We start from the raw sequence: 22987 nt of genomic DNA, 5'->3' as shown, positions 1-22987 counted from the left end.
AAGTGATATATCCTATCTCCATTAGAAACATATGGGAAAAAGAATGTTTGCCATATGGGAAAAGGGACTACAATCAGCGAGGAAGTAAGTGCTCAAGCTTCCTGGATATCATTGTAAAAAAAGGCAAAGTTTAAATTGTCTTTAAGTACATTATATTTATAGTTCTGAACATGTGTTCATGCATTTTACAGCTATTCAACAATGACATTTTGAAATTTTACTGTAATTGCAGAATTTCTCTTAGAAGCCAGAAAGGTAAGTTGTTTTTAAGCTTTTGGTACGGTGTGATGAGTTTAGTAAGCTCATTAGATCTACATTTCAATTCCTTGCAGATTCTTGACCAAATTATTGGAGTCTTTAGTAGTATGATGTACTTATAATTGCTGGGTCATATCCTGAAGTGCATAGGAGCAGCAGCTTAACAGATGGAATTGTGGAAGGCCTGTATTGATTAATACAATGCTCTGAGATTATTTCCTCAAATCTCTTTCTGGAACATTTACCTTCGTTGATGTCTGACACCCGGTTCCAGGAGTTAGCAGTTATTACCAGAGTAATCCCTCGGAAAGCCAAAGTGGAAAAATGCATCTTTGAAATGTGCAAGGGCAGCTCATAGTGGCTACTGTAAAAGCAGTCCCACCTCTAAGAGTCTCTCTTCTGTCGTGAATCCTTTTCCTTTCCTTTCTCCTTTCCAAACCCAGTTTCTTCTTGCATCTAACTGGGAACGTGGCAGAGCTTTAGTCTCTTAAAAAACATCAGGTACTATCAGATCTATTTCCTCAAGATCACCAAACATATTGCAAAAAGTAAACTGCATTGAGTTACAAAGGAAAAAATAAAAAAACAGGTGATTCAGTTAAGCACCCTATAACTTTGTGAACTTTACCTCTCAATGTTTAAAAACAAAGGAAAAATACTATTCAAAGTGACACAATTATTTGATATTTAATTTCTAAAGACTATCTGCAACTCGTCAAGTTATTTCAGTTTTGCTGGTGTGCATTACAGATAACAATACTGATAGCTGCCATTTCAGGGACAGTTTTGATTCTGGGATGAAGATTTAAGAATTCTTGATATCAAGCAGGCATTATGGTTTGAGTTCTCTGAGCAACTTTTTGGGATATAGTACTAGAACAAAACAAGATCAATTGAAGGAAGACAAGAGAGCAACAAAATTTGGGTTATAGTCATAAAAGTTTAAGAGACTCAGCTAGCACATATCCATGAGTTACCCCCTTTCCAGTTTATGTTGTTCCTGAAGGTGGTATTCAGCCAAGACATTTTATGATGGAACAGTCCAAGTGGTACTCTAGGGCTATCATACCTCAGCAAAAGACAAGTTACTAAGAACAGCATGATGTGATTTCTTGTGCTCTTCTACATAGCCGTGCTTCAGGACTACAGAAGTGTTTCCTGTGAAGTATACAATGAGCTTAAAAGCAAATATGTAGGTTTTGAAAACTGAACTAGTGCTTTTTATTAACAAAAAAGTTTTTGCCCTCTACCTCCTGCTAAAAAGCAAAGATCAACAAACAAATGACAGTACGTTCAACAACAACACTTTAAATATCCACTGCAGGCTTAACATGTCATGTAAAGAGCATGCCTACAGCTGGAACTATTTCTAATTCGTTCTAAATTACAGTATTCATTAGCAGACTTAAGAATAGATCTTCTGCAACTAGACTAGTCCTAAGGAAAAAAAAAAATTAAAAAATTCCTCTTTAGTATAAAAATATAGCATGCACACACAGAAAACAAGACTTCTCTAAGCAAAGATGCCAGCTGTAGGTAAAAATTAAAAGACAAAATTGAAAAATCCAGAGCAGATCAAAAAGGAGGCTATTCATATACTTATGTCAACCGTACAACAAAGTTTCAAGCATTCTATGCTATTCTAAAACGTAGATCCAGAAAGCACATTTGCATTTATTTAATTCTGATGTGTGTTGCTTAAGACTAAAATTGCCAGTGAACAGACTTGTTTACTATAATCCAGAACGTCTAATCTTGTTCCAAATATGATTTTTTTTAAAATACAAAAGTAAATGATTACAGAATTATGTTTATGACTCAAGATCTGGTTCAACAAATTAAACTTTCCAAAGACAATACATTTGTTTCCTGAGGTGGCTAAATGTCATATTTCAGTTTCATGTTACACTACAATTAACAAAAAAATGCTATGCACAAAATCAGATGTTAACTACAGCATACAAGCACATTTACAGAAGTCACCTAATTTAACTAGTACTAGTTCTATTAGTGAGTACACCTTAACAAAAGTCCTAAAATAATCTTTATACATTACAAAACAAGGATTTACAAAACTTTATTTTATTTCCAAGTTGCTTCTTTCTAAAAATGTTGAAACATAAAAAAATACCATTTCTTAAAGGAGTTTACAATAAAAGGCTATCAATCTGGCATGGAAGAGGTAAATATATGGAAACCTGTTTTAACAGTCACAGATCAGTCGCTGGTGATTAAAGAACACTTTGTTCTCCAAAGCTGGTAGGCACTTCCACGCAGCCAGAAATGTAAGTTGTCCTACCACTCCTTTTCCCTCCCCGCACATAAAAATTTCCAATGCAATAAAAAAAAAATTGGATAAAAGGTGATAAAATAAAAACATTAACTAAGGTCTTTATTACTGTTCATCTTGTGTTAGTGTAAATATTTTGTCCCAGAGTTTTCCTGACAAGATGGAGTTATTTGGCCTTTAAAAGTGTTAACTGAAATACCTCCCTTTTTTACCAGTATATGTTGTTTGCTCACTGCTGTATTGTTGGTTTATGTCTGTAACAGAAACTGGCTCTAGGCCAGCCCATGGGTCCTCAAGCATTGAAGGTCTGTAATAGTTTTCCACATCATTAGACACTCTTTTCTCTCTGCCAAGCGCTGTACCAAATGGAGTAGATGTCCTGGGTGATCCCTTTGGAAGAAAACCATCAAGTAAAGAAACATTTAATAGACTAATTCAAGCTAAAATAAGTTTCCTTCTAATGTAGCAGAGCTTTGAAGCTTATGAATAATCTTCAAAGAATATTTACTATTCCTCACCTGCTCTTCCTCAGAATAAATTGGCTTTATTATACTTTAATTACAAGTTGTGATTTACCAGGATAACCACCAGTCTTCTCCAAACCACCTTTTTGCCATACAGCCACATAACTAGAGAGAAGTTCCTCTGCTATTTTTCATACGCTGCCTAAGTCAACAACATGTCTAATTCAAAAGCTGAACAACAAAAAACAGTATGTAGAGGCTGAGGAAGAGTCAGAAATGTTTACAGGAGCAGTTGTCAAATATTCAGTACTTATAGATTGAGCACCAATGTATAAAGCAAACAGCTACAAATGACACGAGGAACTTATTGTGAAAAACAATTTTTGCTTCAACCAAACTAGTGTTTTGTGAAATTTGAGAAAAAGTGATTTTCTTTTGACATGCAAATCTGAACAGGTATCAATGACTAAACAGGTATTACATGAAAAAAAAAAAAAATCTTTTGCCTGGAAGCTTTTGATATTTTTTTTCTCTCCAAAGATCAGGGATCAACGCAATTACTTCTACAAACCTGCGAAGATCTGCAACCTAAAGAGGGCTACAACAAAGCAAATTTAGCAATTTAAAATACATATATATTTCTAATATATTTTTAATATTTAAATAAATATTTTTTCAGCCATTGTTCATCATCCATTGTTCTTTTCCTCAGCTTCACTTCACTAAAAAGGGAGGTTTTGTCTAAAGCTACATCCACTCAAAATGGTTTGTTTTAACCAAGGCTAAACAACCTATGCTACAGATACACAGGAGTTAGTCTACAAATGTGCCTGATGCATCCTGTTTAATTAAGAACAGGATTCCTTGAGGCTGATGCTGCCTCTGACTTTGTAAAGGACTGTAAAAACACTGATTAAAGGCTTTTTTTTTTTTGACCAACAGTGATGAGTTTTACGAATAAACGCAACTAAATCTAAGTGGATCACATGAAACCACTTCTGGATAAAACTGAGAAATGTATAGTGAAGAACCCTTTGCTTAGCTGTAAGCCACTGAAACCGCTCAGTCTTGCAAGTATTTCTGAAAATGTACTGACAGGTGGTCCCAATCATTATTGTTCTACAATTCCTAAAGCTTGATTATAATGGATACAAGACCATACATGGGAACATCCTTGTCTAATTTACAGGGCGTTTGTTTCTAATGATTCACCACAGAAAATTAGGTTCTGCAGCTACGATGATCATCTCAAAAGCAGAAAACTACTAAAAGGTAGAGAATTACTTCATGAAGTATAACATCAAAACCATGAGGGCAAGGTCAGAGAAGGACCTCAATATAAGGTCTAAAAAACTTTCTAAGGGATAAGGAATTGAGTCAACAATTACGTTATTGTTATTTAAGCACTCATGTTAAGGGTAAAGCACTAGTACATAGTGTTTTCTATCTTTAAAAAAAAAAAAAAAAGCTTTAAGACACCATGTCTAATAGAGACTGTGCAACTCCTACATTGTAGAACAGTTTAAATGTGGAGCATATTTAATGTTATGTGTAATCTGCAGCACTCAGAAGAAAGCTGAACTAACTGACCTAACTCTCTGCAGTACCCAGTGACAGAACAAATTAAATCAGTGGCAAGACCCTTTTGGATGGATTTATTTTGAAATACTAAATTGTACTGCAAGATAACGCAGGCCATCCATAACACTGACATTTTTGTATGCCTGACATCTACTATCACTACATTATTATGTATTTATTATGTATTATGTTATACAAGATTGATGTCTTTCAATAAGTGTTAAATCTGAACATTAGTATTATTTTTTTTGATTTAGAATACTAATTATTATGTCTTTTTTTTTTCTTTGTATTTTCTTTGTGAAAAAAATCAAGAGGTGATTATTCACATTACAGGCTTGTGGAAAAGGAAAACATCTAGACCTACCTGTGCAAGTGAAACTGATGCCAATGACACATAAAAAAGTAACAAAAAGCATCTTTTGGCACTATTCACTAACTTGCTGAAGGTGATAACAGTGCCTTGAAAATAGGGACAATCATTTCCTTAATCAACTTTCTCCACCTGAATTTTAGATGCTGGCAGATGCACAGAAACCCTGCTTGAACCATTCAACTTGTTTTTGCTTTTAAAAAACTTTCTGTAAAACTTTCACCCCATTACCACTACTAGCTATGGCTTCACTAACTGCTGTTTAGTATAAAAAGGGAAATGCTGCCTCTAAGTGAATTCTAAGAGGTGATATTCAAGAGATTCAACAAACTTGTTTTCATAAAATCTAAAAGCAGATGCATCCCTGTGGAAAAATTGAAAGCTCAGTTACGTACTGGCCAAACAAAGGTTATTCTTTAACTTTTCTATTCATTTCAAAAATAAAACTTTACAAGCAAAAAAATATAAACTATCTTCTGGATTTCCTAATGCGATTTTAAAGGGTTACTGTCACCTTTGAGATAGAAATCTTGTATTTCATGAATTTCAAAAGCACTGTACTTCTCTTGCCAATAGTATCTGCAGAAGACAAGGGACCAACCTCTGAAGAAACCTGATATTGAAAATGTGGAATAAAATCCCTCTACCAAAATCTACTGATGGCCTCATGAACTGAGATTTTTGCTGTCCATGTCAAAGAAAATGAGGACTCACGGTTTATGAGATTTCCTCCATCCATGATTGCCCTTCCAGGCAAAGCAGTCCATGTGTATACGTGTACAAGTACCTGCACACACATCACCTTACTCCTAGGCAAAGCTACAGCCATGCAAATGGCTTTCTAGTCTAGAAAGGCATCGCTATCAGGTCACTGCTCTCAAACTACTCACAAGGTCTGCAGAAAAAAAGGGAAGAGGAGAAAACGTAGACAGTCTGTGACCAGGTTCAAACCTGTCTGTTCTTCATGTCAGGTTTCATTCCTAACACCAAGGATGAAGCCTATAGGGCTGTTCCTGCTCACAGTTCCTGGTATGAGCCCGGTTTGGCTAAAACTATAGAGACAAAAGACTTCTGCATATTCTTCTACTCAGTTAATTTAAGGCAGGCTTTTAAAAAACACTTAGGTGGATATCCAAATGGTGACCTTACAGAGGGAAATCAGACATCAATGACTAAAACCCTCTCTTTTCACAATGTCAGAGCCATTTTAATGCAAAAATTAGATCCTACTACTGCAGTAGAAACCCCACAGCCTCTGCTTTTTTAGGATCCGTAGGCTTCTGCCCTGAGAGGGCCTTAGATGAGAAAGAAAACGTATGATGTTTGTAATGATCCTCTTTCACCGACTGTGAGATTGCTGTAAGACAGCTATCCGCATAATAAAAAAGTAATCAGACTATTTCTGAATAGAAACAAAGCGTTGGTAAGAGGATCTGAAAAATTTATCATTGTCTGTATTGCACGTGTCATATCTTAGGCTTTAAGGTTTCTCTAATATGTATGCAGCTCCTTCATGCAATTAGGTTGGTGTCATCCCTATCTGTAGCACTTGTCATGCACCCCAATTAAACCATCGTGAAAAAAGCGTTAACTCGCTCAGCCTGTTGATGACGAGGTGCTCCTACAAAAATTACTTTATAAAAAGTTAAGCTTTCAGTGTAGTGCTGGGACTTTAAGCAGACACTCTACCATCCCAACAGATGTTCTCATTTCTGTTTAAATGAAGCTCAGCTTCGTTGTCTTTGGCAGATCACTACTTTTATCGATGTCTGGGAAAGCTCTGTGTGTGTGCAGGGCTGCTTCTTTGCTGTCAGACACCACAGGTAAAGGAAAACACCCAGCACTTCCCCGTTGTTTTATGGAAAACTGATCAGAGGGCAGTAAACAGAAGGGGGAACGCTGTCGGTTGCAGTTTGGGGCGGTGTCTAGTTCTCCCTGCACCTCGGCACGCCGGGATATTAAAAGGCAAACTGCGACTCCCTTGCGAGTCCTTGCGCCTTCCCTACGGCGGAGCGGCGGCTCGCTGCGCGCCCCCGTCCCGGCGGCCTCCCTCCCTCGCACCCTCCCCGCCCTGCCCCATACCTGGTAGCGCCTCTGGAAGCCCCCGGGCGAGCGCTTGTGCTGCTGCGGCTGCGGGGGAGCTCCGGCCGGGGACTTGCCGCCGTAGGGAGCCGGGTAGCGGGGGCTGGCGCTCTGCGGCCTGCGCGGGGTCTGCCCCCCCGGCGACGGGCTCCCGAAGCGGCCTCCGCCGTGGAAGCCGAAGCCGCGGGGCGAGCGGCCGCCGCCGTAGGGCCCGGCCCAGGGGCCGTAGGGCGGCGTGTGCTGGGGGCTGCCGTAGCCCCGCGGGGAGGGCGCCGTGGGGCCGCCGCCGCCGGGCGGGGGGCTCCTCAGCCCGCCGCCGCCCGGGTACGGCGGCGTGGGGGGGCGGAAGCTCTGCCGGTACATGGCCGGGGGCCTCCGGGGCCGCGCCGCTGCTGCCGCTCCTGGCGCCGCTGCCGCTGCTTCCTCGGGCCCCGCCGCCACCGGCCCGGCCTGGCGGGGGTCCGCGCTCGCGGGGCTCCGCGCTCGCAGCGCTCCCAGCCCGTAGGTTCCGGGCGCGCAGGGTTCCGGGCCGGGGAAGGCGAAGCGAGGAGCACAGGGGGTGATGACGCGCTCGCAGCTGCTGGAGACGAGGTGGCAAAAGGCTTTTTTTTTTTTGGGGGGGGGGCTTTTAACGTTTTAATTTTGTCTTTTTTTTTTTTTTTTTTTTAGGCTGTGCATTGCGTTTGGAACGGCTGGCAGTTCTTCCGTAGAACGGGTAGAGTGCTCGGGCAACGAGAGCTGTGGAACTCAGAAATTCGTAAAAATGTCCCTTGGAGGAGAACCCCCTGTTCAGCAGCATAACAGCGTTACTTACAGCGTTCCTCCTCTGAGCCATACGAGCGTAAGTCCTGAAAGAATCAATGAAAAACAGGGAATTAAATTTTCAGATTGCCATCCCTGCAACGCTGCCCTACTTCATCACAGCGTGTGACTGGTGCCTTCAGAACAGCAGTGAACAGGCATCAGCCGAAAACACAAGGGGGGTGCGTTCTTGCACCTGCTGGTCTTGCTTTCCTTTAAACACCGGCTTGTTGGTTTGTTTGCTCTGCCAAGGGAGATAACTCACTTTCTGTTCCCAGCCAGCTCTGTTATCCTTGAAAAGCTGCAATGCAGACACAGAGATTAAACCCATTCACTTAGTAAAGGGTTAGCAAAAGATTTCCTGTTTCTTTTTCTCCAAAAGACCAATTTTCTACCTACTATTATACATTCAAGAAATACCACGTCTATGCAAAGCAATTTATCAACGTGCTATCAGTTTCTCAGTCTGACCAGTCTTATTGCAGAAATTGATGGTTTCTTTTAATTTAAACCTTTTTCACACCAAGCTAATGAGAAATAAACATCATTATACAGATGTTAAGTTACTTCGGGGTAATTTTGCTAATTAATTTCTTCTCATTGACAAATCCTAATTGCTTTTAGGATTCTAAGCATACAAGTCACACTTTCCATTACCTATTGTATATCCAGCCAACAAACCTGTGATGGAACTTTTCCCTTTGTTCCTCCTCAGCGTCCAGGTGCTCTGTCAAGCAAAACTTTTAAGAGTGTGTTGTTTGTCACGCTCATTTTCAAGCAGTCAGAAGTCTTATGTAGATAGAGTTGTATCTATCAAGATGCAGCTGTCATCCTCCCAGTGTATTTCCCATGAATAAATGCCAAACCTCTGTGCAGGGTTTTTTATCCTATTAAGACTTTTTTTTTTTTTTTGGCGGGGATGTTAAAAGCCTTTCACTCTGTCCTACCAGAAACTAAAATGAGTCTTTAAGTAGTTTGCTCAGGCAAGACTCGCTTAAAGACCCAGTCTTCTGAACCCTTAAAGAGTTATGTACAGGTGAAGAGAGGGCTTCCAGCATAATTAACGTTGCACCTCTAATGAAGAGCAAGTGAGCTCAAGGATCTACCATGTGCTAAGCAAGAGGACTTAATGGCATGCTGTATAATCGCCTGACTTGTTAAGTATGGAAAATTGTCATGGGGATACTTTTTTATTTCACCCTGGCAATACAGTAGAGCAAACAAGAAACAGGTTTCTAGCTATAAGTTGGTTCAGCTTGGAGCTAGACATCACAAACACAAAAAAGTCGATTTTGGGTAAGTCCTGAGGTTTGCATTCCAATTAAGCATTTGGAACCGCTGTTCTAGCACCTGAAAGAAATTTCACCATTTATAAAGTCCGACCACCTGCGTCCCACATGCTAAGAAAAGACATGGTTAATTACCACTTTTTTCCGCCTTTTACATGGGGATAACAGGGCTGGCACACCGGACACTACCTGTTATCGGGATTGGAGGCTAAGAACCTGCCCGATCTGTCCTATTTAACACCGCAGGGCAGTGCAGGGCAGCCCACGGGCTGGCCGTGAGCACCGAGAGGTCTCACTGAAACCTCCCCAGATGCCACCGAGCCGGGGCCGAGGCGCTGCCCCCTCACGGAGCCCCGCGCACATCAACGCCCCCAACGCCCTCAACCACCGCGGGGCGGAGCAGCCCCGCACCTGCGCACTGCCCCCAGCGGGGAGCTATTTAACGCTCCCCGTCTCCGAGGCGGGGGGTAGAGGGGTGCCGTGCTGAGGCGCCTGCGCGTTGCGGCGGAGCGCGACCCTTTTTGCGCTGCTCTCCGGGGCGGGGGGGCCGTCGCTAAGGCTAAGCCGCGGGGATGCTGAGCGCCGCGCTGGGAGGAAGGAGCGGAGGCGGCGGCGGTGTGGGGGGGCTGTGGAGGAGCCTGCGCCGCCCTGGCAGAGCCTCCTCGGCGGCACCCCCCGCGGCAGGTAGCGGGGGCATGCCGCGCCCTCGGGGGGGTGGGGGAGGAAGAGGAGGAGGAGGAGGAGGCGGCAGCTCTCAGCCCTGCCCCGCCTGGGGGTCGCGGTGTCGCCCAGCGCCGCAGCCGGGCTCTGATGCTCTCCTGTTCCCTTCCCCGCAGGTGCCAGGAGCCTGGCTGCCCGCAGCAGCTCCCTGCCCTTCCCGCAGGACGGCAGCCCCGGGCCGCGACCAAGTCAGTTTCCGCCGGCTGCGCTGCGCTGTGTTACAGAGTAACCCTGTTACCACATACCCAACGCAAACACTCGCCCGGCAGCCGGGGGAAGCTCAGCCCGGTGTGCGATGGGCACAGCAGGGGCAGCCCTGGCTGGGGGTGGCAGCGGAGAGCACCCCGCTTGTGGTGGCCTCGAGCACGTAGCAGTGCGTGCGGGCAGGGTAGGGGCATGGGGCTCCCCCCCCCCCCCGGAGCTGGAAGCAGTCAGAACGGGATTGGTGTATTTATGTTTAACTTACACTGTTGTGTAAGCGTTGAAAGTCCTAATCAGCTAATGAAAAGCTTAGCTAAGGGAAAAACAACTAAGGAAAAGCTTTCAGGGACTGTGACAGTAAATGGGTTTCAGTCTGTTCTGCCATATAGGATGATCTCCTTGGCTGTGTGCTCCGGTTGTTACAATAAGCCAATTTATCACTACCTTTGTATATATCACTACCTTTTATTTCTACTTTCATGATAGGGACAGCCTGGTGAATTGAACTAAGCATTTAAACTGTCTCAAGATTGAATGGATCTATTTATTTTTCATCAAATATGTGTTGAAATAGATATGTGTAGCTATCTTGTTTACAGTAAATTCAAGATTCATGGAAACTTAGGCTATACTGAGGCAGAACGACAACAAAAAAACAGTCAAGGGAAAAAAGTTTGACTTGGGCTTGTATAATACCAGGCACATAGAAAAAATGAGGACAGGAGAGGCTTTTGGTCAGTACTTGTTCTTTTCTGATGGTATATATATTTTTTTTATTTTATTTTTTGTTCCTGCAGTGGTGGGTGGGTTGACAGCATTCCAGTACTTGGGATCAGTGCATCAGAACTGCTGTTTCTCTGATCACCAAAAGGCTTTGTGTTGTAATTGTTTCTGCAAGCTGGTGTCCTGCTGGAATGTGAACTCAGATTCTAGGAGTTTTCTTCTGTGTCTGCCTGTGCTTGTTCTAGTTTGAAGTGACTAGCAGGTCTGTCTCCTTCTTAGTCATTCACAAGCAAGCTTCTGATCTCTCCCCTTTCTAGCATTTTTGTAGACATCATCCTTATCTACGAGCATTTATGGAAGATTCCCAAGGGCCTGCATCTCTGGAACAACGCTTGTACTGTCACGTTCTGTTTCAGCTATAACAGAGTCCTAATCCCTGAATGGAGCATTAACTGTACCGTAGTGTAAGCGATAATTAGTAAGGGTTCCCCAGTCTCAGGGCGCAAATTGTCCAAACTTGAAATTTAACAGCCTTTTTACAGGCTTTTTGGGGAAAAATCTTTATGGCTTCCTGAAAGTGTTGGCTGTGGGTAGGGAACCTGTTGGCTGTGAAAGGCTGTTGTGTGTCTGTGAGAAATGGAAGTAACACTGAATGCTGGCTCAGGGAGGACACTAAGGTTTCTAGTGCTAGTGAGCAACTGAATAAGAATGTATTTTCAAATGGAATGCAAAGAAGAGAGGAAGGTGGGCCCTTCTGGCTAACTAACAAATGAAATATTTTTATTTTTAAATTTTAATTAATGACAGCAATATTATTGTGAAGCAGATTGACTTAGTTATTTAAAAGATAAGTGTATGCTTAACTGTTTGCCTAGCTAGAGCCAACTTGCGAATCTTGAGGTTACACTGGAGGATCTGTGATGCTTACCTGGCAGTAGTGCAAGTCTTTTCCAGCACTGGGATTTTTCACTGAGGTGTGCAAGTGTTGAAGAGAAGTGGCAGTCTGGGTTTTCCTAAAGGGTTTGAAATGTTCAAAATACGTGGTTGTTCTTAGACAAGCTTGTTAGCCTGTTTTCAACATGCTGCTTGGTCTGCATATTGCATTAAAAAATAAAACCCATTAAACTCAAATCTCTCTGGAGTGATTTGTAGTAATTGAGGGGAAATGTCTTAAAGATGAAGAATGGGATGTGAATGTTTTTAGAGAGAGCAGTACAGTGACTGAAAAAGTAGCAGAAGCCTTGAATTCTCAATGCTTCTTCATAGCTCTGTAGATTATTTTTTTATATATAAACATATTAAGATTAAAATTCATTGAAATTAAAAATAAAAAAGAGCATTGGGGGGGTGTTGTGATAGGTGACTCTGATCTGACGGGGTGTGTGTGGTGCAGGCAGTCATGGTTGCACACCTCTATGTGGCTCTGAAGATGCCCTGCACTTTGAAGGGATTGTAGTTCCTTCCTCCTGTTCTGTAAGTCTGTGCTCGAGTGAACTGTTTTCTCCATGTTTTACATCTTCTTTTACCTGACAAATGCATAGAACTAATGCAAGTTAGTGCTGTGTAATTTTGTAATGTGTTTGGCCAGGTGCTGCTACTATTTTTTTTTGTGGTAGAAGCCCACCTTACAAAAAGTAATGAAATCCCCACTTGCATGGGGCAGTGAAGTGTTTGCATTCCCAGTCTGCAGGTCAAAACATTGTTAGCAGAAGAAAAATTTCCTTATTCAAGGCTATGTGGAGATATTTGCAAACCTGTTGTCTAGATGATGTGACTGTTTGCCCTGCCATGCCACTGCTGCTGTTTCTCAAAGCTAGTCAGGCTGGAAGTGGTGAGGAGGGAAAGGAGGATAGAACTGTGGTTTGCTAGTAGTCCTGCCTGTATAATTGCCATTGAGAATTGAAAGAGAATTAGTGTTTCCTTGGTTCGTACACTCTGCCTTCAGTTTTGTAACTTCTCTTTTGAAATGCAGAGACTTTGTGTTGCAAGTGCATGGGTCTCCAGGTCAAACCACTTTGCTGCTGTGGATACTGTGATTCACATTGATCTGTTATCCATTAATTTTAGTTTGTCATTCAAATGTTTTCCATGCTTATCTTGGATCTTTCTTCAGGTTAGTCTTTAAAAGACGTGTGTTTGTGGTTGGAATATATAAAAATATTGGAGGTAGTTTTTACTGTAGAATACCTGGGTATCTACAATAGATTCTTCTATATCAGCTATAAGATTTTTCAACGTTGAAAGGCTTTAATAATAATGTAATATAATCCTAATAACATACCTGTAAAGAAAGCTTTATTATCTCGTATTTGGGGAGGGAGGATGATGAGAGAGTTAAAAGAAGGGTTTCAAACTTCCAATCAGAAACATCTTGGGGGAAAAAAAAAATCAGGAGTGAGTTACTGTTTTCTGTTTCTTGTCAGGTGCTAGTAATGTAAAGCCACTGGATGGCGTGAAAATTCTTGACTTAACAAGGTTTGTGTTTTGTCTATCATTTGGAAAGCTCTGTCTAGATGCGGGTATTGTAGTAGGAAAAACTAAGAATCTTCTTACAATATTACAGGGTGCTTGCAGGGCCCTTTGCTACAATGAATTTAGGAGATCTAGGGGCCGAAGTCATCAAAGTGGAAAGGCCAGGTAAGGTTTGTCTTTGTTTTAGCTATGGTAAGAATGTGTGCCAGTTTAGCAAATGATTGTTTGTGTATTTGGAATTGTTGTCTTCCAGTGTACCTCAGATTATTAACAACAATTTGTTTTGTGGTAATGTTGTGGGATGTTTACTATGGACTGAGAATGTAAGTCTGGACTCTCTGAAAATATTTAAAAAGACAATGCTATGTTGCATTGGTGACTGTTTTTGTTTACAGTGTGTGTATGGTATTGGCTAAGAAAAACTTTATTTTGTAGCTGTTTCTCTATATTTTTTAAAGCTATAGCTCTCACATTTCTGGAATACTCTGACATCATTGCTCTATTTCTGGGGTGATAGGGAACTAGTTACTAGTAAGTTTGCTTGCACATATATGTTCTGTTTGGTTTAACAATGTACTCAGTGTATGTGTGTTTTATTCAAAACCCAATACATCTAGGGAAGAGTGTGAGAAGGTTGAAGTTGTAAGATCAGTTCCCTTTTTTCCAGATATTAAGGTACAAACAATACCAAATCATCACTTCCTAAAATGGCTTATTCCATCACTCAAAATTAAACTGATGTGTTGAGTTGTTTGGACTTCGAGGTTTCAGTTTGGGCATGGGCATGCTTAGGTATTTAGAATTTCTTGTAATGTGGGTTTAAAACAGAGTTGTAACTGTAGAGTGACATCCGAAATTTGACATGCGAACAGAAACTTCCAGCAAGGATTTATATAGGAATTATGAGTTCCCAGTCAGGATGCACAGATTTGAGGCTCAATAGGTTTATAATATACTTTGATTTTTTTCTTCCCTCAAGGTAATTTTTTTTCATACGTTGGTAAATTCATTATATTAGGAGCTACTGTGGTGGCTTTACTCAGCTGGGAAGCTAAATTCTGCCACAACCACACTATCACTCCCCCTCCTCAAAGGGAAAGGGGGAAAAATATGATGGAAAGGGCTCAAAGCTTGAGATAAGGACAGGGAAATCACTCAAAAATTAATCTCACTATGCCAAGTCTGCTTTGCTTGTGATGATAATTGATTACCTATTACTAACAAGCTAGAGCAGTGAGAAACACAAAACAAACTGAAAACACTTCCCCCCCCCTTTTCACTCTACTACCTCCTTTCCCTGGGCACTGCAGCTACATATATAAGCTATCAAAGTTTTTGATTTTTTTTTTTCTAACAACAAGAAATTATATAGAGAACAGTGAAACAAGAATGATATAGCAGTTTAAACTTAAAACAAACAAAAAAAGCCCAAACAAGTACAGGAATCATAAGAATTGGATGCTAAGTCTGAATAACCTTATTGCATGGTCACAATTGTTCATTATGTGAATTATTAAATTCACAATTATTTTCTAACTATTAAAACGTTACTAGGAACAGTATTACTACTGATACTTAGCACTTTAGACTTTTATGGTGCCTTCTTTTTGAATCCTTTGGGGCCCTCAAGTTAGGGCTCAGTATTATCATCATGAAGACCTTTGCTTGATTTTTTTTTTTTTTTGGTGGCCTTAACTCTTGTTACTGTAGCAGAGTGGTGCAAGTGTGATAGAAGAAACATACTCTTTTTTGAGAGACAAAATAACTAATCTGCCTTTACAGTTCTTTTTAGTGTATCCTATGCGTTTGCCATAATAATTGAACACCTGTGGCACATTTAAACTTCACTCCTAGATTTTTTTTCATCTAGGAAGTGTTGGAATTTGATGTGTAGCTAATGCATAGGAGGTTGTGCTGGTATGAACCTGTATCTGTGAAGATGATAATCTAAGTTTTGACTTGTCCGTTCATGCTATGAGAATGAATAGCCACAAGACGGGCCTGCTGTGTATGTGTGCACAAGTGAAGTTTTTTTTATAAATCATAGAATGGTTTGGGTTGGAGGGGACCTTAATGATCATCTAGTTCCTATAAAGGTATAAAAGTAAACTTTGATGCACTTTGATTTCACATAGACAGCATGAAAGTAGGCTTTACGGTTAGCATTCAGTATAATAGAATCTTTTTGTAATTAGATTCATGTATTGGCAATTACTATCTCAGTTCTAATATGTAATTATAAGGAGGTATGACTGTAGCTCTTCATTTCTATGTCATCCTTAGAGTTTCCTGAACTCTACACCATTTGCATATAAACTGCAATGACTTAGATTATTTTTTTGTGTGTGTGTTAGTTAAAGCTCTTTTTGCATGCAAGCCATTAGATTTTACAAAAAGAAACAAATTAAACCACACAAACAACACCCTGCCCTTCTTCATCACTGTCCCCCCTAGTAACCAACACCTAATAAAATTGATGCCTTTTTTCAGGAATCAGTTACACTCACACAGATTTCTTGAATTGGAGGTTAATTACAACTCCCTAATGAGAAATTTTCTTTATTTTCTTTATCATGGGCCAATACCGTCTCTGGGTTTAAAGCCAAACACTGTGCTGCTGCTAGGGTTTTGAGTCTTTGCTCTTCTGTGATCACTGAACCACAGAATGGCTTTGATTGGAGGGGACCTTAAAGACCAACCAGTTCCAACTCCCTGCCACGGGCAGGGACACCTCCCACCAGACCAGGTTGCCCAAAGCCCCATCCAGCCTGGTCTTGAACACCTCCACGGACAGAACATCCACAGCTACTCTGGGCAACCTGTTCCAGTGCCTCACCACCCTCACATTGAGGAAGTTTCTTAGTGAGTGAGTCTGTTGCCAGCCTTCCTGTAGGCCCCCTTTGGGTATTGGAAGGTGGCTATAAAGTCTCCATGGAGTTTTCTCCAGGCTAAAGAACTTCAACATTTCTCAGCTTGTCTTCACAGGAGAGGTGCTCCAACCCTCTGGTCATCCTTGTGGCCCTTCTCTGGACTCATTCCAATCTTAATTCTAGTGCTCAATGTGACTGAGATTAACAAGCTTTCACTGTGTGTTTTCAGATGCAGAAGTAGATTTCTGTCACTAATTTAGAGTCTGGCTGGACTCTGAGTAGTTAGCTTCGTAGATAGAACTTATTTCAGAAATGGAAGAATATTTGTGTGTGTTTTACTTAACATAACAGTTTTTCCACTCAACACTTGCACTTGATATAAAAAGAGCTGTTTCTGAGATCTGCTGAGGATTGAGTAATGGTAAAGCAAAAAAAAAAAAAAAAAAAGCCCCACCTCTTCTACATTTTTTAGTTCTAAAAACCATACAGGAATAACAAGCCACATGGCATTCAGTTCAGTTCTAGAATTACACCCTTCATTTGACTTTTAGTTTAAGCTTCATCACACATTTGAGGCATGTAACTATGCCACAGGAGCTGCGCATCACATCAAGTTTCCATGTTTAAATTTTCTTTACTTTTCTTTGGTATTGTCTTTACCAGTTCTTTTCAAAACTAATAAATCATACAGTTGAGATACTAAGACATATGACGTGTCTTGTATTTTATTTTCAATAGGGAATACAAAGCTTTTGGTCATCTAACAAAACATTGAACATGTATCAGAAGTCTTGTCACAGCAACCTATGGATCCTCCTTAGTCATTTGCTGTTTGAAATGTTTTCACATTAGCAACAGGGCAGCAGATGCATTAATTTGATGAGATGGACAGTGGTATTTCAAATACCACTGTAATTCTATAGTAAGAATGGAGCAGTGCTGATGATTAGTATGAAGTAATTAGTTTGGAGATTGGCATTCCTGCTCTTGAAGAGTTTGTTTGGTGGTTGAAGGAGAAAAGCAGCCTGAGAAGTCTGAATGTCAATCATTTGACATTCAGTTTGAATGTCAGTCATGGATAATTTCATTTTTCTGTGAGTTGTCTATAATCACAGGAGTGTTTATTTGTAGAGGATAGTAGTCACACTAGCATCCTACATGGAAAGTATTACTGAAATTTTGTTTAATTGGCTCAAGATAGGAGCATATAAAAGCAATACTACTTTTTTTTTTTTTTTTTTTCCCCCCCGAGCTTCCTGCTTGAACCAAGATAGTTCTTTGAGATAATAACCAATACAAATGTTGGTGAGTATAATTTACTTCTGTATAACTTCTGCCACATTTGAGTTTAGATGGCTGTAACCTTTAGGTGTTCTTCCAGTGTGTAGCATGATAAGGCAGTGGTTATATTGTGTTGGACCAAAAGTTCTTCGGGTCAGTTGCTAGTATTTGTCTTCTGTATTGCCTCGCTAAGGGAAGTTTTCACTCCCTTAAAGTTAACAAGCAGTTAAGGTCTAGATACTGAAATAGATGAAGAGATATCGTGCATGCTTACTAGCACTTGGGATCATGATTATATCAGAACTTAAATTTAGTTTTAATTCTAATTAGATTGAAACTAAAACTGGCAATTAAAATAGATTGCCAGTCTTTATGACATTCAAAAAAGTTTAAAATTGGAAATTAAGCACAGATGAATCAGTGACATCAGTAGCCGCAGAAGCTTGAATTCCATTTTCTCTTTCTGTAAGGCAAGAGAATTTCTGAATGGTGGAGCACTGTAGGAAGCGTTTCTTTTTGGTGCTGTTCTGCAGCGTGCAGCTCAACAACTTGTTGTTGACTAGTGATATCATGACTTTGTGTCTGGAGTGTTTCATGAATGGCTTGTTGACTGTGTGAACAAGAACGTCTGCTAAATTCTTCCAGATTTCATGAAAGAATGGCATTGCAGCTCTGCTTTAAGTTAAAAAGGAACTAAAAATACAGCCGCTCCCCAGTGCATTTATTTGCATTTTAAAATGAAAATAATCATAGCAGGAACAAGGCAAGCTGTTTCAAAATCATCACAGCACAACCAAAAACAAAATTTGCTTTGCATAATCACATTCATTCTTAGGTGCTTTCTGAAAGAAATGTCCTAGAATATGTATGTTAATCTCTTTTTTTTTTTTTTTTTTCCCTGCCTACTAATTGAAATTTAGAAGGTGTAAATATTACGTGGAGGGGGGGGGGGGGGGAACAAGAAAACAACCCTTCTTGTTCCTTTTGTGTTTTGCGAGTGTAATACAGAACAGTTATTAAAAAAAAAAAAAAAAAAAAAAAGGTAAAAAAAAAAATTGATGGTTATTTCTTTCAGGAGCTGGTGATGACACAAGAGCTTGGGGCCCACCTTTTATTGGCAAAGAAAGTGTTTATTTTCTCAGTGTCAATAGAAATAAAAAGGTAAATGAAGTGCTACATTGAAGATTAATCTGTTGTAATTGCAATTAAAGATGTAGTTCTTCTCCTTCAAATTGTTTACATTTGGTCTGGTATAAAGGCTGAACTCTTTATAGTACATTATCACATTATCATTGACTTAAAACTAAGTGAAAGTGAACAGTAAAACTGTAAGCGAAGATGATTAACAGAACTTCACTAGTTTAATTTTCTTAGATGTACTTTATAAGAATATAATTTGACTTCATTTGATTGTTAACATATATAATGGAGTAATAAATTACATTGGCATTAATTATGTTGTCAAGTTGAATACATTCCAGGACAAAAATGAAGTATTTCAAACAAAAAAGGCTGTTAATCTCTGGTATGCTTCTGGGGTCAGCTGAGGCAATTTCGAAATACAAGAGTCGTCCTGCCAGTCTTCAGTTGCTGGTGCAAATCAACTGAAAATTAACCCTGATGAAATTCAGGGTTATTACTTCTTTTAAGATCATTTTTTTTGGGATGGATCACCTGAGCTGACCTGCCCTACCTGGCAGCTGGAGATGTGGGAGAGCAGGCGGCATACTGTAGTTAGGTTGACTGAGTGTAGTTTGGAACTTGAGGATTAATATGAAGCTTCACAAAGTGTCTGAGCTGTTTAGTGGCTTGTTGCCATTGCAGCAAATGTTTCTGGTGTCCCCATGTGTACTTGCAGTAGTAAGTGCTGTACAAACATACAGTGAGCAGACCACAGTGCAGCTCCCAGTTGCACATCCATCAGGCTTGTTCTGTTGCTTGTCTGATTCTGAGACCATTAAGCCTGCTTTACCAACAGAAAATTATTTTTAGGGGTGGAGTGGGGTTAAAATTTGTTTATTTAGCTTAAGTGTGAAACTTAACTGTTGGTTGTGTTTAGAAGAAGTTGATAATCATTAAGGGCTTTTTGCCTAATGACTTTTTTTTTTTGTCTCCAGAGCATAGCTATCAATATGAAGAATTCAAGAGGAGCAAAAATAATCAGGGAGGTAGGTTTTAATGGAATGTAAATCATGCCTATTTTATATTGGTTTGGTCCTGTGTAAGAAAGAATAAACTCTGCATAAACTCTCAAGTATAAGATATCTGATAATTAAAAATATGTATATGTGCAGTTCACTTCTTAAATACTTCTTAAATTACAGTTTATTGCCTCTATACTGCAGTTTTGCATGCAGAAAAGTCTGGTGCACAGTGTAATTTATAATGATTTTAGATAAAATTTACTTAAACTTCATCAAAAGCTTGAAATGAAATATTGCAAGAAGAAGGTCTAACAATCTAGCGCTTAGCTGGTGCTGTGTTAGATCTTACTGTACAACTTCATCAACCTATCCTGAAACTCCTTCCAATGAAGTCAGCAATGAGCTCACAGAAGGAGAATTGGGTTACACTCCTTGCATGTTTCAGAGTGTTACAGTTTATTCACAACTTCACTTAAACTCCAAAGATTTCTATATAAGCCAAGGATTTTCTGGTTCCCTCTCTCCGTGCTCTTTGCAGAAGAGAACCATTCATTACTGATTGTTATGAAGCTGTATGTTTATCTTCTAAAGGTTTTGGAAACAGACAGGCCATTAGGAATAACACAGATGTATTTTTTGGATAAAATAGTCACATTCTAAATAAGGGTTTAATGAGAAAGTTCCTCCCAGAAAACCATTAAAAAAAAAAAACCACACACACACACACCACCCTAGTTCTCTTTGACATTTGGGAAGAGAAATGGTGAAGGGAAGAAAAATTACTGTAAGCAAAAAAAAAAATGAACCGGTTTGACAAAGTTGAAGATATCTGGGACTATGAGTCAGGATGAACTGGAAGAAGGATGGATGCAGCATTAGCTTCTTATGTGTGAATGCTACTATTTATGGTTACGAAATTCCTTTTTTCTCATCTTGACATTTGTGCAGGAAGAGGGCTGCTTGATTTTGTTGTTAAATGTGCAACTTCTTTCTGCCTGCACAATAGAGAACCTCTACATGGTTTGTGCCACTGAATGGCTGGTGAATTAAGAATTTACAGTATTACAAATTTTCAGCTTGAGGCTGAGTTCAAACCCCACATGATTTTTGTATCAAAGTAGCAACTTTCCTATCACTGTTCTACTTCACTCAGTGACAGCTGTGGAAGAATTTGGTGCAGAGGTTTTGACATTTTAATACTGCATCTCAAATGGAACCAGAGTATATTTTCTGGTTAAATTTGGATTTTCTGAAGAATAAGAGTATTATATATAAGAGGCTATCATTTGTTGTCAGCTGTCTTTTGGTAACATCAGGAAAGATGTGTAAAGAATTGAGTGTTGTTCAGCAGTGTGTTTCCTATAGTGTAAAGTAATGTTTGTGTCTGCAAGGTATCTAATGGCAAAAGAAACTTTGCATTTGGGGCATTGGTTACTCACAAGTAAATACAAATTGTGTCCTGGGCTGAAGACCTACAAAGAAAAGTGATGAGGTTATAATCATTTTCCTTTATTAAGAAAGATAGCATGGCTAAAATAAGTCATTTTCTCCTTTCCCGTAAATTCTATATGTGTGGAAGAAGGTCAATATCAGAATCCAGAATCATATTAACAAAGGAATAGAGTCTTGAGGTATATGAAAAAAGCACAACCTTGATAATTGCATCAATATTATCAAGTATGCAGAAGAAACCCGTTAATCAACTGTCCAGGATTTGTCACAGTACTTAAAAATTAACCAAAAAAAACCCCACAAAACAAACCACTCTTGCCCAAAGGTCTGTTCTTGCATAATTATGTGATTATTTTACACTGAAGTTCCTCCTACTACTTTGGTGCTCTGTTTTGTTTCTTTATTCTGTGGCACTTGTAGCACTGTTTTCCTTCCTAATGCTTTTAACTTGCTGTTAACTGCCTTCCAAATACTTGAATGTCTCACTGAATGGAAATTATTTTCTCTACAGTGACAGTATGTGCACTAATACCATCCTCTGACACATAATATGATCTTTTTAGAGCATTATTCAGCAATTTTCAGCATCTTGTTTTAAGAAACTTGGATACCTTTCTCCTGAGTATTTAACCTTAAGTAATTAAATTCTGTGTTTAGTCATGAAGGACTTAGAAGTTGGATGGGGAGCTGATGGCACTTCTTCCTTCCTCCTGTTCAATTTAGCTGATAGGTCAGCATGTGTCATGAATATGGTCATCTGATTGTGTGCATATACACACATTTCTCTGTGTGGAGTACTTGTTTCAAAAAATCTTTTTAAAGGCAATGAATAGCCTGCTCTGTCAAATCAGTATCATCGTGTTGTTTATATTTAATTTAACGACTAGTTAGCATGCATGATACCGTTTTTCTGTCCTGAGGTTGAACATATCAGTGTCTGATCTGAAGGATATAGTATTTCAACTCAGGTCTGTGTTCTATTGCTGTTAGTAGAATCAGAAGTACAAGCGATCAGCTGTGGAGGGCCTGTAGAACACAGTATGAAATTTCAGTTGACAATGGACTTAAAACCCATTGATTTTAAGAACATGCAATTGGTTAGGATCAGAGTCTGAGTTCAGTTCTTGCCAATAGCAGAACACTGGGTACCTCTTAGAGTTCACTGAGCATCAAAAGAGATGCATACTATGCACACACTGACTTGTACATTAAAGACTCATTCCAAGAGTAATGAGAATATTAGTGGCAGAGCTGGCACAATATTTGTAAGATATCTATAACATTATGTTCATCTCTGTAAGAATATATATACACACTGCTAGACTGGTCCTAAATCATTGTATCTTCACTTCACACTGTAATCAACCATATATGTTGCCATATCCAGAGGTATTGCACTTATTATTTTTTTTTTTTTTTAGCCATCTTTTTTTCCCCTCAGTGAATTGTAGGAGATAGTTCTTCAGTATGAGATGGGCAATGGATCTCAAACTAGCCTATACCATCACTGTACATTTGATAGATTACAAAGTATAGTGAAAACAGTACACAAGTTGTAACTGATTGCTTTTCTTGGATTAATTTAGCTAAGGTTGTAGTTTTGCCAATTGGAAAAGTATTTAATGTATGGACTGTGAAAGATTTAGAGAGAAAATAAACCCCCCTTGGCTCTCTTTTTCATAAAGGCATGACATTAAACAACTAACAGCTTCCCCCACTGCATTGCCCTTAATTTACTTCTGTGGTTGGATCTGCTGTCCTGCACAGAGGATTGGGACAGTCATAGATCTGTCTGAGCTGCTTCTGTTTTCACTAGGCAATGCTTTAGCTCTGTGAGCTCTGTGGAAACCTTATCTGCTTGAGAACTGTCCTGTGACAAATGCCTGCTTTTTTATTAACTGTCGTGAACTTATGCCCTTCTATGGAGTCCACTTCTATTGAATAGTGTTATTTTTTTATTTTTTTTATTTAAAAAAGAGCCATTTG

At 39.7% G+C, this 22987-nt stretch overlaps 2 protein-coding genes across 4 annotated transcripts in view; one reads left to right on the top strand and one right to left on the bottom strand.

Moving 5' to 3' along the window:
• Window positions 1-85: 85 nt before the first annotated feature.
• Window positions 86-7500, bottom strand: MPLKIP (M-phase specific PLK1 interacting protein). Its single transcript, XM_084306776.1, has 2 exons — window positions 7049-7500; window positions 86-2938 (listed from the first exon to the last, which is right to left on the bottom strand). The coding sequence occupies exons 1-2, from the start codon at window positions 7409-7411 to the stop codon at window positions 2735-2737; spliced, it is 567 nt and encodes a 188-aa protein (XP_084162902.1). The 5' UTR covers window positions 7412-7500; the 3' UTR covers window positions 86-2734.
• Window positions 7501-9689: 2189 nt separating this feature from the next.
• The window catches only part of SUGCT (succinyl-CoA:glutarate-CoA transferase), a 314340-nt gene continuing 301042 nt past the window's right edge, over window positions 9690-22987 (top strand). For 2 of the 3 annotated variants that reach the window (XM_084283111.1, XM_084283113.1), the window contains exons 1-6: window positions 9691-9822; window positions 9975-10046; window positions 13206-13257; window positions 13346-13419; window positions 18481-18566; window positions 19523-19573. In XM_084283111.1, coding sequence (XP_084139237.1) covers window positions 9711-9822; window positions 9975-10046; window positions 13206-13257; window positions 13346-13419; window positions 18481-18566; window positions 19523-19573 — 447 coding nt within the window. In that variant the 5' untranslated portion in view covers window positions 9691-9710. Of the gene's footprint in view, window positions 9823-9974; window positions 10047-13205; window positions 13258-13345; window positions 13420-18480; window positions 18567-19522; window positions 19574-22987 lie in introns of all 3 variants that reach the window. The other variant, XM_084283112.1, reaches the window with a different exon arrangement.

This window comes from Netta rufina, assembly GCF_964035555.1.
Source record: "Netta rufina genome assembly, chromosome: 2".
NCBI lineage: Eukaryota > Metazoa > Chordata > Aves > Anseriformes > Anatidae > Netta > Netta rufina.
This window is presented reverse-complemented; position numbering and strand designations above follow the sequence as displayed.

What these genes read in the sequence shown, in the direction of transcription:
- MPLKIP (XM_084306776.1), bottom strand. Translation starts at nt 7,411, where the DNA reads ATGTACCGGCAGAGCTTCCGCCCCCCCACGCCGCCGTACCCGGGCGGC. An exon ending in GCTTCCAGAGGCGCTACCAG is followed by an intron (nt 2,939 to 7,048) that starts GTATGGGGCAGG and finishes TTTCTTCCAAAG; the next exon opens with GGATCACCCAGGACATCTAC.